Source organism: Fundulus heteroclitus, unplaced genomic scaffold (genome assembly GCF_011125445.2).
Source record: "Fundulus heteroclitus isolate FHET01 unplaced genomic scaffold, MU-UCD_Fhet_4.1 scaffold_74, whole genome shotgun sequence".
NCBI lineage: Eukaryota > Metazoa > Chordata > Actinopteri > Cyprinodontiformes > Fundulidae > Fundulus > Fundulus heteroclitus.
Window position 1 is genome coordinate 282,512 of NW_023397186.1, and position 19,295 is coordinate 301,806.

The window sequence follows — 19,295 nt, forward strand, 5'->3', positions numbered from 1 at the left end:
GCAAGAGAGGAGGATGTTGAGCTTGTTCCTGAACTGAACCCGCTGAATATTGTGTTCAGTTCATTGACTCTGTCAGGTCTTCCATTGATCTGATCCTCTTTCTGCTTGAACCCAGTGATTTTCCTCATTCCTGACCACACATCTGTTATGCTGCTCTGCTGTAGCTTTCTTTCCAATTTCCTTCTGTGTGCCTCCTTACTGTCTCTAATCTTGACTTTAAATTGTTTTTGTATATTCCCCAATAATTCCCTCTCCCCCATTCTGAACTCTTTTTTTTTTTTTTTTTTTTTTTTTTTTTTTGCTAAGCAGCTCCTTCAGGTCACTGGTGATCCAGGGTTTGTTATTGGACAATAATCTCACTGTTCTGGTGGGGATGGTGCTGAGTTTTGGCCCTGTTGTGATGTCCATGTGACGGTCTGTAGCCTCAAAGCGACCCTGCAAAGCATATGCAGCTTCCTGTGACAATCTTCTTACAGTTCTTCTTATCACAGGTTGACTCTGTACAAGGGGTTTGTTCACCAGGCAGAGAAAAACAAGATTCTGAACTGATGTGCAAGAAGGAGGTCTTCCAACAGAGATGTATGCTTCCCTGATGTTTGCGTAAAACAAATCCAATGTTTTGTTTTCTCTGGTAGAGCAGCTGACAAACTGCTGAAACGTTGGAAGTGTAGCAGCGATTCTTCAAATCGTGGGAGTCTGAGATATGATTCTGCAGACAAGTCTCAATGAAACAAACACAGAGCCAGTACTCTGGATGAAAAAGAAAAAACAGGTGGCAATGTGGCAATTTGAATAAAATCAATACCCATCAACATGTTTTGACCAACCTTGGACCTTTGCAGCATCCAAGAGCAGTTAAAAAAAAAACATTTTTCATATCCCATCAATCATTTGAAACCATTATTTAAGTACAATAACTGCCCTTTATTAAGAATAGTTGGTGGAACCATTGACCATTACTTTTGAAAATAACAGTGATACAGACAAAGAAAAAAAGTGTGAAACAAGTGAAATGATGAACAAACCCCTGCTTCGGATGGGATAATGACCCGCAAGGATGATTTACAGCATCTACTGAAGTTCAATCAAGACTGCAAACTTGAAAACTAGAATACAAAAAACCTCAAATTATCCTGTTAATTTTGGGTTTCCTTGAGATTGATGGACAGGGTTTTACTAATAAACAAAATACAATTATTTTATTGTTTTGAAAGTGTCATTTGTTTGTACATTCTTTGTGCGGTTTTGGTATGTTGTCATGATACCACAGTTCTGTTTGTGGTAACACATTTGAGACATGTAAAAAAAATGAATAGAATTACTGAAGATCGACCTGAAATATAAACGTTAACGCAGAGGGCAAGGAATCTGGAATAGCTATTGAGTCCTCGTTACAGTCTTATATAGGTAAGCTTTTGATTGTTCTTGGCGTACTGGCTTCTCAAGGTCAGCCATCAGACTTCTTGCCATTCCTGAAAACAGATATCCATGTCAAAAAACTAAGTGACTATAAAAAATGATCAAAGGTACACCATGGAACAAATAAAAAGATATTAAAATATTATTTTTCTAACTGGAAATTTAAACACAATTAATACAAAACCAACGAGTTGTAACCATGTATGGTACTCAGCGGCGGGTTGAGACAAACGCTCCTGTTCTGTGGTGCCCTCCGGTGCAGTAAACACTTTACATCATTACACGTTGTGTAATAAATAAAAAAATGGTTAAAATAAATAATACAACAGACGTGTAGCCAATTAAATAAACAAACAAGTGAGTAAAGAATAAATAAATATGAGGCATTAAATATCACATTGCATATGACAACGAAATGTAGAATTTATCTTAAACTTCCATTGTTCATTTTGAGAAAAAATTTTGAAAAGCCAACAATCTCATCCAGGGGCTATACCGCATTCAGGGGCCTTAAAAAGGGCCACGTATGGCACTGTCCAAGTGTTACATAATAGGCTCATGTTTTTTGCCTGTATAGGTGTGATGCAGAGCAATGCCAGCTAGAAAGTGTGACCCTTAATGGATCCTTGATGTGTTACCCATTTCTGTCTGATTTACTGAAAACTCTTGAAATCCACACAGGGCCTGCATGGGGCCCACGTACACTTGCTGGCTGGGCCATGAATCATACCAAGTGGGCCATACCACTTTATTTCTAAAGCACTTAAACAACACCATAACAGCTAACTAGCTGACCAAAGTGCTGTACAAAAAAAATAAGTATAATCAAACTGATAATATCTGCTTCTAGACATTTTGTATTATTATTTTGACCAACCCCTATACCCATTTTATAGTCTCCCCTTGCATTTTCTTACACCAGTTTCCAGTCTCCTGTTCTGCCTCTTGATATTCAGTCTACTTCCTTCTTTCTCCCTCAGTCATCAACACACCTGCTCTCCGCTTGCAACGCAAACCTTCTGCGTCCTTTGTCAGCATTTACCTCCTCCACACTTTTTTTCCTGCAAGTCATTCTCCCCATTTTTGCTCCTATTATTTATTATTCCTCGTATTCGTCTTATCTGCTCGTCACTTAGGGTCCAAACTTTTTGTCCCACTGGGGTTAAAGATAACGAAAGACCCTGATGGTCGGCAGGCGGCGACACTTTATTATGCGGCAGAGACATCAAGACAGTTTGCACCTCGACACTGATGAAAGGATAAAAATGAAGTAGCCTACTAAGTGGAAGTTTTGCTGTTTCATCAACACGACCAGTCTACGTGTCTACTATTCTGTTTCCAAAACGTCAGCGCCTGATCACAGGGCACAGGATTGTTCACTTTACAACCTGTCTGTTTTGGAAAAATATTATCAAAAAAATAAAAATCTATTTTTTTTTTATATTCTAAAGCAAGCCTTGACTTTCTGCAACAACCCGCTCTTAACAGTCTTTGCATTTGAATGTCTCTTGACTTTAGTGGCAAAGCAGCATTGTCGATTCATCTACTTGATTAGAGCGCACCCCCTCCCAGTCTCTCTCTCTCTCTCTCATACACACACACACGCACGCGCGCGCGCACGCACACACGTACACACACACACTTGTATGTCAGTCATTGAAATAATATACAGCAACCTTCCTTGCTTCGCTCCTCCCGTCTCCCTACAGCTCTCCTCTCCGGCGTTTCTCCCAGCAGGTTTATTCTCTCTCTCTCTCTCTCTCTCTCTCTCTCTCTCTCTCTCTCTCTCTCTCTCTCTCTCTCTCTCTCTCTCTCTCTACCACTCTACCCCCCCCCCCCCCCCACACACACACACACACACACACACTTCCTCCTCGATCTCTTTCGGGGGAGAGCTCATATCTCTGGCGGTTTGCCGCATGGAAATCGCCCAGGCTAGATTGAATCTTCTCTCTCTGACTCGGACGGTCCTTTCTCCACTTGCCATTCCGCGGCAGCGACAGCGGACTCAACGCCACATGAGCCGGGATACGCGCCGGGATGTAACGGCATCTATCCGCTGACCGACTGTAAAAGGGAGAACCAGCATCCCGGCATCATTCCAGCAGAGGGAAGATAGGGGAGGGGAGAATGTTTCTCACTCAGATGTAACAACCACAGAAAGCAGGGATCGCCAAGTGCGCAAAAGCCGCTGCTTGAGAACATTTTTACGCACGGCGCTGCGCTCTCTTCCCATTTATTTATATTTTTGTCCCCTCTGCTCACTGCCCAGACAGCCCGGAGGTTGGATGTGTATATGTGTGCGTGCGGTGGAGGGGACTTCCAGGGTGTGAAGTCCCTATTTTTGCCAAGCAACCCACCTGGAAGCCTGAAACTGAGAAAATCAGTCGCCCTGCTGGAATAATAACAACCTAGTCCAAAGCGTGACCCAAGGGGGGGATGCTGCTGCTGCAGCAGAAGAGTTTGGGACTCTAAATAGCTTCCCCAACTTTTTTTCCCTGGTTCCGTTTCTAATCTGTTTTCCTCTGATCATCTTCGCCTTTGGGACTTTCTGTTTGATTTCCAGCTCCTCGGAATCGGTCATGGACCGCTCCACGTCTTTGGATATAGAAGCGCTCAAGGTAAGACCCCTCTTACAGGCGGGAGGCGCAAAATCACTCCCGCAGAGTGAGCCGATGTGCCACTCTAGATGGGTGGCATGTTGGGTGAGCGCCGCTGATGAGTGACTGATCGGTTGTCTCGGGTGGCTGCTTGGATTAATCCGAAGCTGAGTGACTGATGGTGAGTTTGAGGGTAAAGGGTAGTAAAGGCTTGTGCGATAGCTTTGATAGTTGACAAAGTCTCTTTTGGATGCTGGGAGTTCTGGGAAATATTCAGAGCAGGTGACATGCATTTGTCTAAGATTGATAAAGGAAGAAGAAAATAAGACTGAAAGGTGAAGTTTCACTGCATCCTAAAAAACACGCACTGGTGTGGCTGTGCAGCACCTATACTGTGCAGATAGGGTCTTCTTAGGGGAGATAAAGTAAATTATCACGATGCTCCTCTGTTGTTTTCTTTCATAATCATTAATTTTCTCTCCTCTGCGTCGACAGTTTGGCTCCTCAAAGTTATTTCGCCTGTTTGTGACGGTTTGAAATTTAAGGATGTGTACTGTATCTGTGCAAGCTTATTTGAGTTATGGAGAGACTGTGTTTTCAGAGAATTGATGTGATCAGAGAATGTTGGAGGTTTTGAACCATCCAAAATTCTTAGCCGAGTTGTACACTCCTCAACAAACCCCACATTCTCTCAACTCTGTAAGTTGTGATCAAGAATTCGAGACAATATTTTCAAGATCTATCCAGAATAGCACATGACTGGTATAAGTTGAAACCATAGCTTTTGCCTCCAAACTCTTACAGTTTGGTGATAAAAGCAAAAAGTGCCCTGATTATCACTGGCACTAAACGGCAGTGATCCTCAAATGTGTTTGTGGGTTTCCCAGGATTCTGCATGCGTATAACCTTTGTCCTCTGGCCTTACTAATGTAGTGGCATTCCACTTCTCAATGTACTCTCATATATGTGCTGTTTGTTTTGTTCCAGTAACTGAATCCTCACAAATGTGATAACATTCATACTGAAACAGTGATACAGTTGCAGTCAAACAGATCACAAAGGTGATTCCACCACATGGTTACTGCTTGTCCAGGGGTCTGAAATCTGCAGCTTCATAGCAGCGTGTGGCCCATTAGCCCTTTTCCATGGCTCTCCAAGAACAATGAAAAAATGAGTTTCTAAATAAAGTCAATATGTTTTTTTTAAACAGATCCTCTGTTTGCGTTTAAATTCCACATGAGAATGAAACAAAAAGGGGAAGAAGTTTATTCTTGTTCATTTATTAGATTTCATGTTATTAGGCTAATGTTTTTTTTAGTTGTTGTTATTGTCAAAATAAGTTTTGGTCCCTGAAAATGTAGATAAGAAAGAGAAATTTGATGTTTACCATTTCTCTAAAAGCCGAAAAATCTAAGTCCATTTAATAGCAATTGTTTAAAATTACTTTGCAACAAAAGATGTTTTTTTATTTATCAGACCTGAAAAATTGCATTTGCTTTTAAGGGTCAAGTATGCTTTGCACTGAAGTGGGATAATAAATGGGCTTCTTGGAATGTATATGTGGCTGATTCATGTGATTGACATAATGTGCTCATACAAACTCAATACAGTTATTAACTGGTAACTAAATGTGAGTGAGTGAGGGTAGAAATATGCTGTTGTCGAACAGTTAACCAGCGATTGAGTAAATTAGCAAATCAATGAAATTCCCTACAGTTTTTTCATGTTTTAGTTAAATTTTTATGTGAGCCAATCTCTGAAACAGAGACCTTGACGCACTGCTGCCACAAAGCTCCGAATTGACTGTCCATAAACTTGCTGATTTTGGATTCAAAAGATTAAAACTGGCATTCTGATTTCACTTTTACCTTAGCTGTTAGCCACTGAAGCTGACCTGCAGAACTGAGCAAGTGATAAAGAACTCTTTGTGTGTGTGTGTGTGTGTGTGTGTGTGTGTGTGTGTGTGTGTGTGTGTGTGTGTGTGTGTGTGAGTGTGAGTGAGTGAGTGAGTGAGTGAGTGAGTGAGTGAGTGAGTGGGGGAGAGATGGAGAGAGAGAAAGAGATGTTTCTCTGCTCTATTTGAAAGTAAAAACTAGAGAAATATTTAGCTTCAGCCAGGAATACACCACTTTAAAGAATATCATTATAAAGTGCCTATACACAGTTATTATTAAAGTTTTTCAGAGACTATCCTTATCAGAGACTTATATTCAATTATTAGTTATGTTTTTAACTAAGCTGCTAATGTTTCATGAACCACCAATAAGAGGTTATACAGCAGTTATAGCAGACATTTCAGCCAATCATGTACAGTCACTGTATGCCAAGACACTTATCCTTTTTTTTTTACTTCTGTCGTATAATAATCTGTTATAACCACATATTCATGTATAACTGGTGTATTGTTAGATTTATTTGCAATTTATAAGGAGTCTTTAAAACAAACAAACACAAAAAATGAAATATAGCCTTAAGCCATATAAATTAATTACATAATTTGTTATATTTCTAAAGGCCATCTCCATCGCCTTGGCTTGTTCCATGGCTTTAGTAGTAAATCTAACAACTGATGTTTGAACCAAATGTACAGAGCAAAGCCCTAGCCCTCCCCAGCTTGTTGCTGCGCATTGGCTGAAGGAAAGTTCCCACATTTTTCCCACCAAGCTTTCATACAACACATATTTGGGTGCGTTGAAATGCTTCTGGCTCAAAAAAACTGTGTGGAAGTTACATAAGCATCACTCTACAATTACAAAAGTAGCAGTTTTAAAAGTGCAGTTGGCAAGTTATGAGTGACATGTCTGTGGACAAAGTGTATTGCAGACTCTACTTGAGTATATGGCCAGACTAAAATCAGTTTTTGTTACTCTATCAACAGCAGAACAGCAAAAAGGTATAAAATTATGTGTAACAAGCAAATGAAATGGAGTACTAAATGTAGCTGGAGTTTATTCCATATTTTTGCTTAAGTTCAACTATCAAAGGCTACATTCACACTGCAGGGTGACCCAAATCCAACCTTTTTGCTCATTTGCGACCCATATCCGTCTTTTCATGGCTGTGTCAACGACCCAATTCCGATCTCTTTATAAAAAAAAAAAAACATATATATATATATATATATATATATATATATATATATATATATATATATATATATATATATATATATATATATATAATTTGTGCCACTTCCATATATGGTACTAATTTCGATAAGTATAAAATATTTTTCAAAGCGTCAGTTGTCTGTCATGTCGCATTTTATCCTTCTTTCACGTCACTCTCCTGTCTCTCACAACAAGTCCGCTTTGTGGTCTTAAATCATTCAGACAGCACTATGATGGTGGTCGGATTTGATATTGGTATGAACGGCCACCCCAAAAACAATCAGATTTCTGCACAAAAATTGGAATAGAGCATCATGATCTGCAATGCAAACGTAGCCAAAATCTAAATAGTAATAAACAAAGTTTCTCTAGATAACACTATTAACGTTTGAAAATATTTTGAGGAAAAATTGTTACTTTTCTGTTTTAAGTTAGAGCAATTGTGTCATGTTTTTCTTCCTAACATTCACTGTCAAACTGTGATATTTTTAGTCAGGGTAATTATACAATTATGATCAATATTAGATATCAGATTATAGGAGCTATTGTCAAATGTTTTCTTCTGACTCCATAAACCCTCATTCAGTCACAGTAGATTGCCAGTTGAGCCAGCCTCATGCCCAACATCAGTGACTGACCTCAGAAATAGTCATCTGAAACAATAGTCAAAAATTCCAATAAACTCAGCCTTAAAGGTTGTCTAAAGCTTTCCCAAAAGAGTTGAAACTGTTATAACTGCAAAGGGTGGATTGGCATCATCTCAAAGCCTGTGAATGGGATGTCACTCAAGTTCATAAGTGTGTAAAGACAGTTAACTGTATAATTTTGGCAACATAGTGTATATTTTTGTATATAAATGCTATATATTTGTCATATAAAGTGCCTTGAGCAGATATTTGCTACAAACTGTTGTATAAATAAACTGAATTGAATTGCCTCATATGAATGTCAAAACCGTTTTATGAGCTACATAAATCAAATAACAAATGTTTACATGCAAGAAAACAGTGTATGTGTGTGTGTGTGTGTGTGTGTGTGTGTGTGTGTGTGTGTGTGTGTGTGTGTGTTGGGGGGTGCTCAGAAAAACTCATGAAATGTCATAAAATGAAGTCTTTTGAAGTGTGTGGTGGGTGCAAAATGTCACTCCCATGAGCTGGGTGACATTTTTTTTTGGAGCAGAGAAATGTTGAAAAGACACAAATCCTTGATTTCTAGAGAGTTAAATTGCAATGGTTGCCTCTCTGTAAATCCCAAGTGATAGTCCTTGATAGTCTGTAATCAAATCCCAACCCTGGTTGTATGAGTGCACCACTCTGCACATTAAGTTAAAAAGATTTTCACTCTCTATTGGTAGTCTATCTTTTCATCTGCCCACCTGCCAGTTGTTTTTTTGGAAGACCTGGTGTCTAATCCTTGGCAACACTGAGGATCCCCATGGTTCCAGTGCATTCGTCATGGGCACTCTAAGTAAACTCATACTGTGCCCTCCTGCGTCCCTGTATTTGTGTAGAGGGTCAGCAGCATGTTTGTGTGTTTGTTAGAGTTGGTATGGACATGTTTGTCTATAGTGGTAAGACCAATAATACACAAACCGCGGCTTGGGAAAATGTCCTTCCAAATATAATTAACTGTAAGTGCGTATTTGTATGGGGGTGCAGATTTGTCTATTTTGAATTTTAAGACATTGTTTATAAATTAAGCGCTCAAACATTTATACACTGCGGTCTAATTTATGGAAACACTTTTTTTTACTGAATATAATGTTTATATCTAGTATCTGCATGTGTGTTAACATTCGTTTTTGAGATCCCATTCCCAAAAATCACAACAGTAGAAGATGGCATTTAGACAGCAGGAGACTATGACCAAATATTGCCGTTCAATTCTGTGTCTTTATCTTGGTTTGACCAGACCCAATGCGGTTGTAAATCAGTGCAGGTTTCAATATCAACGGAGCAGTTTAAGTGCTATTGATCTTTAGTAATAGCTGTGCCATAAATTATATGCAGAATAATAAAGGCGGTCAGATTGAATTTGACCCTCTAGATCAAAGACTCTTGACTTATGACAGCAGCACTCACAATCTAGCCTAACTTTGGTGGTGTTACAGAAAATATGAAGTATAATCAGATCAAATGAAGGTATTTTGAAGTTACAATAAAAAATAAATAAATCTTTCAATAATGTATTCATGGATGTTTTTAGCTATAAAACACATGGAAAATAACTGGGTGGCTGAATCATAATGCCTGCCAACAAATATCAAAGACCAAAAATTATAGCAGAAACTCTAAATTATAAACTAACAGTATAGCTTCTAAGCCTGTTTAATATTAGGTCCACAAATATCCAGTCCAGCTAGTCTGAATAAAGTATGAGTCTGAAATGATGGTGAGTTACCGATCATGGTAGCTGACAAAATATTCTCACCTGGAGTCCAGAACTGAGGCCAGGCTATGCAGGGTGCATGTTTTCTCACCCTGCGTGCACTCTTTCATTCAACTCCATTTGGTAACCACCCAGTGCAGTCATAGTTTTGCATTTCTGGCCACTGAGCAGCTCAATTTGAGCAATTGGGGGTTCAGTGCCTTTTCCAAGGGCACTTCAAAAGTAGCTGCTGAGGGATGGGAGAGCATTACTCATTCATTTAAGCCAGCCAAACCTGCCCCCCCCTACCCCCCACCAAAAAAAAAAAGCACACTGCTCTAACCTTCGGGCAAGCACAATTTGTCATTTGTGTAGCATCGCTTCCGTTAACTCTGGTACAAGCATTAAAAAAAAAATCATGTGAAGTGATAACTTAATGTGCTGCAATGTGAAATACATTATGCTGTGCTGACACTCATGTTTGTTGAAGCAGTCAGTGTGACAGCTGTGAAACTTGAAAAGTGGCTGCCATGCTTTGAGCTAAATAGGCTCATACCACAGGCTTCCCAAACATTTGCATGCGTGCCGATTAAATTTTTGAATCCATAACAGATATGGTGTGATGCATTAGGATAACTGAGTGCAGCACTGAATTAATATCAACGTCCTGCCTGGTTGCCAAATGAAAGTATTGATAGCTGCATGTGAATTTGTCGACATGGCAGTTTCTCAATCTGTGGGATGTGACCACACACTGCTGACATATTGATATACTGTATGCCCAATGTCTATATTTCATACTTATTTATGGAAAATGAATACTGTTAACAGGCAAAATAGACCTGGGATTCAACAGTCTGTCAGTTCAAGGTAACTTATTTCGAAAGTGAACTTAGTCACTGGCAACTTTCGAACTGAGTTGTCAAAGAGTCACAAGATTTCCTTCTTGGTTCCAGGTCCATGTCAATAAATTCAAAAGCGAAACTCATTATATAGATTCATTACACACAGTGTGAGAACTGTCAACCATTTGTTTCTGTTAATATTGATGATTATGACTTATAGCTGATGAAAGCCCAAAACCTAACAGTTGTTAAAAGTGCAGTTATTAAAAATATGGGCATCTCCTAAAAGGTGACTCTTATGAAACAAGCTATCTGTTCAGAGTGCTGCGTCACTGCATATTAAAAAAAAGTTCAGTTGAAGGACAAAGTGTGGTACAAATAACAGCCTTGAGAGGAAAACACCACAATGCATGACGTTCAACTAGATTACATGCCTCAAGAGCCGCCACCAACAGACTTATCCAGTACATGGTGTATAGCTGTTGCGTCCTTTGGGTTAAGCTACTGCTTAAACAGAGATGTCAAAAACAGCTTAACCTGGTCTAGAGTGAAGAGGTAGACTATAGCTCAGTGGTCCAGAGTCTCCTTCCCAGCTGAAAGCAAAGTTGGCATTTTATTTTGAAATTAAGGTCCCAGTGTCTGGAGGAAGAGCGGAGAAGCCTAGAATCCAAGTAGCTTGAGGTCAAGAGAAACTTTTCTAAAGTTAGTGATGATCTGGGAAGTCATGCCATCTGCTGGTGTTGGTACACTTTTTTTAATCAACTCCAATGTCGGTGCAGCCATCTACCAGGAATTTTTGAGCACATCGGTTTCCAAGCCATATTACTGGAAATGTCACTACCCGGCTGGTTTTGATGACCATGGCATCACAATGCTTAACTGGTCAGCAGACTCACATGAACGGGCCTCTATAGACAACCTTTTGTGTATTCTTAAAAGGAAGATGAGATAAACCAAACCAAACAATGCAGGTGAGCTGAATGCTTCCATTAAAGCTACCTGTACAGCCATCCATACAATCAGAGCCCTGGCCAAGTGTTGAGTGCATATACTATACTGTTCACTGATATACTTCATAGAAGGTCAACATTTCTACAATATATTTATCTTTTTCTTGGTCTTATGGGATATTCATAATTTAAATTGAAAAGAGATAAAAGTTTCAGATATGTCACAGTATGTGTAATGGATCTTTGTAATATCCAACTTTGAATATCTGTGCTAAATTACTGATCTTTTTTAATTGTATCCTCGGTTTTTGAGTTGCACCATTCAGAAATTGCTTGAATGAAAATATTGTAAATCAATTGATTTACTGGGAGTAGTAAGCTAGAATCTGTAGATTTTGATATTAAAAGGTAAAAATGCTCATAACTTTTTCATACACAATTTAAAACATAATGCCATTGTGCTAATTGGCACATTCTCAGTTTGTTTAAGTTGAAGAAATGCATTCCCATTCACTCTGTAGTCAGTGCTAGACCTTTGGTGTTTTAAGATGTTTTGTTTAGTGTGCATGGTTTGCATATGAATATTTATCCCTCTAATTCATTAGTATGCTAGAAAAATAGTTACGGAAAAGAAAAACTACTGTTGTGTATTTGGTGATGTATTTTACAATTTTGAACATTTGCTTGCTGTATTCTGCTATAACAACGTCATATTTTTGGGTATTTCCACTGTTTTCTCCTGTTGCCCCTGTTAGAATTCATGCAAACGCCCACTCAACGAAACAAAAAGAACCACACACAGCTCGGGGCATGAGAAGATGGAGTTTATGGTAATTTGCCAAGTCCAGTAGTCAGTGTAACAGTTAATTACCTCTTCTTGCTGAAGGACCATTTCCACTACTTTTTATAACATTTAAATGTGACAGATTCTTCTCCCTATATCATGGGGGGAAAATGCACAAAACTAAATCAAAAATAATATACTGTTTGCTTTGGATATTGTGTTTATGTGGGTCCCATTTTTGTGTGTTCTTCCAAACAAGAAGCATTTAAAGGTTTTACAGCTTCAAGGCTCCTGTTGGCCTTCTAAAGGTTAAGTTTCAGCATTTAAACTCTTCATGCACACATATTCATCTTTGGGGGGAATAATTTTCTGTTGTGCTTGTTGAGCAGCTGAGTACAGTAACCCATTCTATTGAAGCTTCTAACTTTAATATCGCTTACAGTTGTGTGTGCTTGAAATTTCGCATGTGTGTGTTTCATTTTCAGTTTTACATTTATGATTATATTTGTGCATGTTAGCAGGGTCAAATCTCTTACCCTGAATTATAAATCAGAAATACTGCTTATTGATACTGAAACGTATTATTAGCTTTATAGTGTTTAACTAAAAAGATAGCGGGTTTTATTAGGACTAACACAGTTTCTTTCTATTCAAAGAAAGTAAAACCTATTTTTAGCTGTTATCAAGGAATATGTCTAAAGAAATCTATTTATTGGGACAATTCTGACCCATATGTTTAGGGGTATTTTCTCAAAATTATAATTTTTCTTCAATATCTTTCCAAGACCAATTGGGGCAAATAAAGGTGATTTAGCCTGATTGTTAATCAAGTTTTTAAATTTTATTTGTCAGAAGCCAAAAAAAAAAAAAAAAAGAAAAATTGACTTTCTTTAACTTTTGCACTAAGAGCAAAGGTGACTTTTCCTTTTGCACCCTTTGTTTCTGTTATAGTTAGAGGAGGGGGCTCTGTTAAAAGTCTTCAACCTTTCAACAGAAGGTGTCTGTGTGGGCGTCTGTCTAAAAAATAAGAGCTTTGATTTCTTTTCAAACTGCTTCAGTGTGGCAAAATAAGCCTTTTGTTAGAGCCTAAAGTGAATTTACAAAAAATGAAAGGTGAGTGACTGAAGAAAGCGTTAGGGTCTAGAAAGATTTGCGGTTAGAGTGAGAAAAAGAAATCTCATCTTAATCTGTCTCATGTTCTTCTGACTCTAAATGTCTTTTGTCCTCAACTGCAACTGGCAACGTCAGGATGTTTTGCTCCAATATCACAATCATAGCTTTTACTTGAAGTGCTAGGATCTACATTATGCTGACCACTGCTTGCCCAAATTGTTCTGATTCCTAAACATAAACACTTTCATGAGTATGTTTTAGTACTAAAGAATCAGTCACTACCGATTCTTCAGGATTAGTTTCCTTTGCCTCCAGCCATCTTCCCATCAACTCTGAAATGTGGTGGTGGCTTTTCCTCAGCAGAGACAGGAAAACGGTCGGAGTCAAGATTGTTTTTTAGGGTAATGAGCAGATTTTTGCCACATATCGCACTCAGCATGTAGGCCAAAAAAAGTTCCATTTCAGCCTAATTTGACAAAGGAAACTGTTTTCACATGCTTGCATTTTTCTTCTCCGACACTCTCCGTGGCAAATCTGAAACATAGATATGTCTCGTGTCTTTCTCTCAAAACTGGGTTTCTTCAGGACACTCAGGCCTGATTCGTGGCTCTCTGGCACTCCTCCAGAGTTGCTATGGACCTTTTAGGTGCGTCTTTCATTTACAATCTCACTGCTCAGCCTTTTTAGTAGGTGGCCCAGTTCTGGGAGCTTGTGATATACTCTTTCCATTTTCGAATGATGGGTTGAACTGTAATCCATAGCATGTTTAAAGATTGGATAAATGTCTCAAAACCCAACCCTGCTTTAAACCTCTTCAAAACTTTAAACCCCTGATGTATCTGCTCTATTTCATGGCCTTCATGATGCTGTTTGTTTCCTAATGTTCTCTCACATACCGCTAGTCAGAATGTAGTCAAATCTAGGCCAGCAATTGGATGCACTTGATTTAATTTAAGGATACAAGGTTAAATGGGGGCACATTTTTGCTACAATTTTAAAATGCTATGCATAAAATCCTAATAATGTAAATTCAATTTGTAGTTTTAAATGGCAAAATGTGAAACAGTTCAAGTGCTATAACTGTGTTTGTTTGGCTATGTATTTCCTGAGGTGCACTTGATTTTTAACAGAATTAAGCTCCTCACGTATAATATTGCCACAGGTGGTGCTTCAGCAAAGGACACACGGCGTGTCTGTCTGAGACATACTGCTAGGTTTGACAAAAAAAAAAAAAAAAAAATCAGGATTTACCACACTGGGAATGAGGATGTGGTGAGTCATTTGGAAGAGTTCACACTATGACATTCCAAATGCATTTGCTGCAATGTGATGCTGACTGGAACTGAATGCAGACCCATTTTTTGACAGAAGGCCTTGATATTGTGAATTAGTGAACTGCTCCAGAGCCCTGAACCCCCATGAATCAAGCTACACACAAGTTGGCGTCATGCTGGATGAAAACCTGTAAAGACTGTTAACCTATATGCCATCTATTACATTCATTAGTCTATCTTGACAGATTTTAGCGGTCAAACCTAAGGTTAATAAGTTTTTTTTTGTTTGTTTTTTTTTTTACCAATAGGCGGACATCTAATTTATTTTAGAACGACTAGTGTTGCCAAGCAAGTGTTTCACAGAACCTAATTAATGCTCCCAGTTAGGCTCTTAGTTCTCCAAGTAAATGGTGTTGCAAAGGAAGCACTCTCTGCATAAAATCACATGCCAAACAATCACTAGACTCGGGTAAAGTTTACTTAAGCATTTAAATTGATTCAGGGACACATTGCACATGCTCTGAGTAACAAATATTGCTATAAAAGCATTTTTTTTTTAAAACCCGCAGGGAAGAAATTATTGATAAGCAAGGTTGTGCAGATGCACTGCTCCTGAGCAGATACCTGGGGAAGTAAAGGCAGAGAGAAATGCAGAGGTGCTCTGTAAGCTGAGAAAAAAAAAAAAACATAATGGAGTTCAACTTGGCTCTGGGGATTCTCTAAGGTCCACATCACTCTGCAGTTGTAATTACACACACAAAAGTGGATACACCCACAGACCATCACCTACCGCTAATAATAGCTGACAGGGAGAGATTTGTTTTTACATTTTTATATAACCTGCAACACAAACCAGAGTGCCGATGCATTTTACTTAGGTGTACTTAATATTTCATTTTGGCCTGAGATCCCCACTCATGACAATAATCTTGTAAACTCATGTCTGTTGCTATGGAACCTTAAGTTCCCCAATGAGCGATCAGTCTTAACAATGACTGATGCCTCGCCTTGTTACCTGCCACTCAACCTTTCAACTATAAGCCTTGGGGTGTGTGTAACAAACTGTGTGTTTTTACATGTGGCATTTGCCAACTGTGAAAGGAGGGAATTATTTGTCCGTTATATGTTCTACTCCTGCAACTACATCGTCCTTCTTGCGCTGAGGTATTTTTTTTTTTTTTGCATGTGTATAAGTGAAAGTGAAAAACATGTGGCCTCACAGATTTAATATGTGCATGTGTGTCGCCATACAGTATACGCAGTAACTACAAATTAACAATACACTGCTAGAGAACCATTGGAGCTCACATAATTTAATGATGTCACAGAATGTGCTACATTTGCCACATTTTCACATGTTGATTTGTCTTACTGTTATCTGCCCTAAACTCTATTTTGTGACCGTCACAAAGTTTAGGCAGTGCATATGTTTTCAGTGTGACCATGACCACCTTTGACAGTACATTTTCTTGTACAAAACATACTCTTCTTAATATTTTTGCCGTCTCTAACAGGATTTTATTCCAGAAATGTTGAAGAAATTGATTGAAGAAATATTGATGCAATCTCCCAATAATATTCACCAAACCTCACCCTATGCTATTGAAACGCTTTAGTCACCCAGGGATGCTGGACGCTGTTAACTAATAGTGCAGTTTGTGCCATCATTCACTGATGCAGCTAATATTTTACTGACCACATGGGGTCACTTACAGATCATTAAAATTATTTACAGAAGATCAGTGAATAATCAGAATAATAAATCAAATGTGACAATGACATAATGGAAAAGTAGCGTACCCGGTCGTGATGCAGCAAAACAGTGTGGAATACACCTCATTGATCTCAGTGGGAGAATGGGAGAGCGTCAAAAGCGACATGCATACTTCAATGACGTGACAGAAGTTGATGTTTTTCGCAAAGTCTTGTTTTTTCCCCTGGTTGAAACCCACACAGTATAAGTTTTTTTCAAAACAGCAACATACATAGCAAGATAGGAAACAGGGTGACAGCAGCTTTAGAGATTTTCTGGGAAAGGAAAAAATAATTCTGCACTATGTCAAAATTAATAGCAAACTGACCTTTTATCTAGCTAAAATAAAACTCGTCAATCACAATTTATCAAATACACACAAACTGCAGATGTTTCAAGCAAATAAATATAAGAGGGTAAAACGGGTTTGGCCAAATACTGGTAAAAATGAATTTGAATTCTAAGCCTTAAACTTTTATTTTTCATACTGAAGTATACATTTCTTGACAGAACACTTACATTCATTATCATGTATATCGCTGCAGGCTGTGTCCTTTTGTCAGCCAACACGTTAAGAAATGATGGGGCCAAACATGGGTCTCACATTCATTACTGGTCTCAGTCATTTAATTCTCCTCCTCTAATTGCCATTATCATCTGGAGATTATTGCAATATGACTCACTTTGTCAACACCAGTTTCACTCAAAATTGAATAACGCAACAATGACAAGGTAATCAAGATCCAGTAATTGTTCCCATATCCTGCTACAGTAACATAATAATTACCTGTGTTGTCTTTGTTTGTTTTTTTGTTAGTACTTTTTGTCAGACACACCGTATTAAACACGCAAACTGATTCCACAGTTTGTGCTTCTGATAATATTTTTCACCAAAGGTGGCTTATTTGGCTTTATTATACTTAGTGTTCATTGTAAATTTACTAAAACAGCATTTTTATTCTGTAGTATGTACGTTTAGGAAGCCTACATAAACCTAAACATATCATGTATTTTAAGTGTTACAATACACATATAAAACCTTTTAAGATGGATAAAACATCTTGAATTTCAGCACCACCGTTTTATCCCAAACGCATTATTATATTCCTGCTGCAGGTCAGCTGTAATGTGCCCTAACCTGAATATCCTTTCATGAGACTATACAGGTGACAATGAAATGACAGGCTATTATTCATCTTTTCAGACACATTCTTGCTCTGTCTGTTACCTCCCACAACACAGATATGGCTTCTACTCCTGACATGACTTTCGCACAAGATAAAAGTTTAATTAAATATGGAGAGTGCAAGGATCCTTAGCCATGAATACAATTAAGATTGTCTTTACTAAAACAAAGCAAGTCTTATATAATCTGGTGAAGTTACCAATATCAAGCTCAAATTAATGTATTTTGTCATGGCCTTAAATCAGTGAAGACAAATTATCATTTCTATTTTTATAGTTTCATACCCGTTATTAATGTCTAGGCATTGGGGCTTTGAACTACTGATTTACTGTAGGATATCAGAGTGTTCATTTTAGCTTAGTCATTACATGTGTGCTATCACTGACTACCTTTCCAACAACCGTTGGTCAACTACGTTCAAGTATTCCTGATTCTTAGCATAAGGCGGTATATGCTATGTTGTTTTAGTCCGGCATTGCTTTAAAATCAATTAAACTCACAAATGTTTTTACCCACAATAAAACGAAATGTCCCTCCTTTTCCCGAATGGATTTCATGGGAGCAATGCCATATTGATGATGCACAGAATGTACATTATTAATCTGCCTGGCCAGATCACTGCACATGTTCTGCTTTGTGGATAAACCAAACCACACATTGATGGATGTGCACAAAACAGACTAAGTAATGGCAGTGCAGAAGTTGACCAGCAGCACCTATGGAAGGTTGTACTTCTTGAGTTACCACAAGAAGCACATTCTCTGCTGGGTTTCTTCAAAACGTTGTCAATATTGTCTGGCATGTCTTGATGACATCTAAAACTAGAAGACCTAAACATTTTCTGCTTTTAAATTCTGACAAGACAGAAGTTGTCATCTTTGGACCAGAGTCCTTAAAACATAAACTTCTTAATCAATCACTTAATATGGATGGCATTAAATTGGTCTCTGGTAATAAAGTAAAAACATTTTTGGTGTTATTTTTGACCAAGACATGTTATTTAAATCCCATATTATACAGGTTTCCAGGGTTTCCTTTTTTCACCTCTTGAATTTTGCCAATGGAGAAAGTGGATGAAAGGAATCTTGATTGGAAATAAACATGAATGTTGGTGACAGAAAATGAAATCTTAACTCACTCTGCGACAATGGTCCTTTAAGGTGTCCCAGCTGGATAGGTTAGCATCTTTTACAGTATTCCATCAGCTGCAGAGTATATTTATCTCTTAGCTCTATCTGTCTCCCTGTCCCTCAGCCCCTTGACAAGTAAATCATCTCTTCACCTGCTGTGACAGCACAATCCTAAAGTCTGTCACATCTGCAGGCCAGCGTGGGCCCCACACATGCAATGCACGCTCCCTTTGTATGCATGCTCGCATGCGCTGCCATACACAGAGATGTACAATCACATCGCACACATGCACACACACACACACATACAAACAAACACTTTTCCTCAGAGGGGATTTGCCCACTCAAGGACAGAGGTGACATCTCATCATGAGCTAAATGAAGCAAGAGTGGCAAGGAGAGGAGAAGGAAAGGAAGAGAGATGGAGGGATGGACAGAGCGGAACAATAGAGCAATATGTACAGGGTTGAGTGGAGCTATAAACTAGCAAGAAACCACTGCTAGGCGTCATATTCTATGAGCTAAACTTAGATTAATATTTTTGTTTGGAAATAATAGGTGCTAGGTATACTACCACACTGACTGATCTTTAGGTGAACTGTAAAAACTTTCAAAGATGCCTGTGTTTGAGTCTGACTATAACTTATGCTAAAAAAAGCCACACATCTAGGGGTAACACAATGTCAGTTTAAGATGTCAAAATGATTGTTATGCCCACAGCTGACTGGAAGAACGGGGTCACATAAAATTAAGAGTCTAGTTGG

At 38.5% G+C, this 19,295-nt stretch overlaps 1 protein-coding gene across 1 annotated transcript in view; it reads left to right on the plus strand.

Annotated features, from left to right (window-relative positions):
• Positions 1-3,281: 3,281 nt before the first annotated feature.
• Positions 3,282-19,295, plus strand: part of LOC105934256 (zeta-sarcoglycan) — a 423,091-nt gene continuing 407,077 nt past the window's right edge. The window contains exon 1 of the mRNA XM_036134093.1: positions 3,282-4,040. Within this exon, the coding sequence (XP_035989986.1) occupies positions 4,002-4,040 (39 nt within the window). The 5' untranslated portion in view covers positions 3,282-4,001. The remainder of the gene's footprint in view (positions 4,041-19,295) is intronic.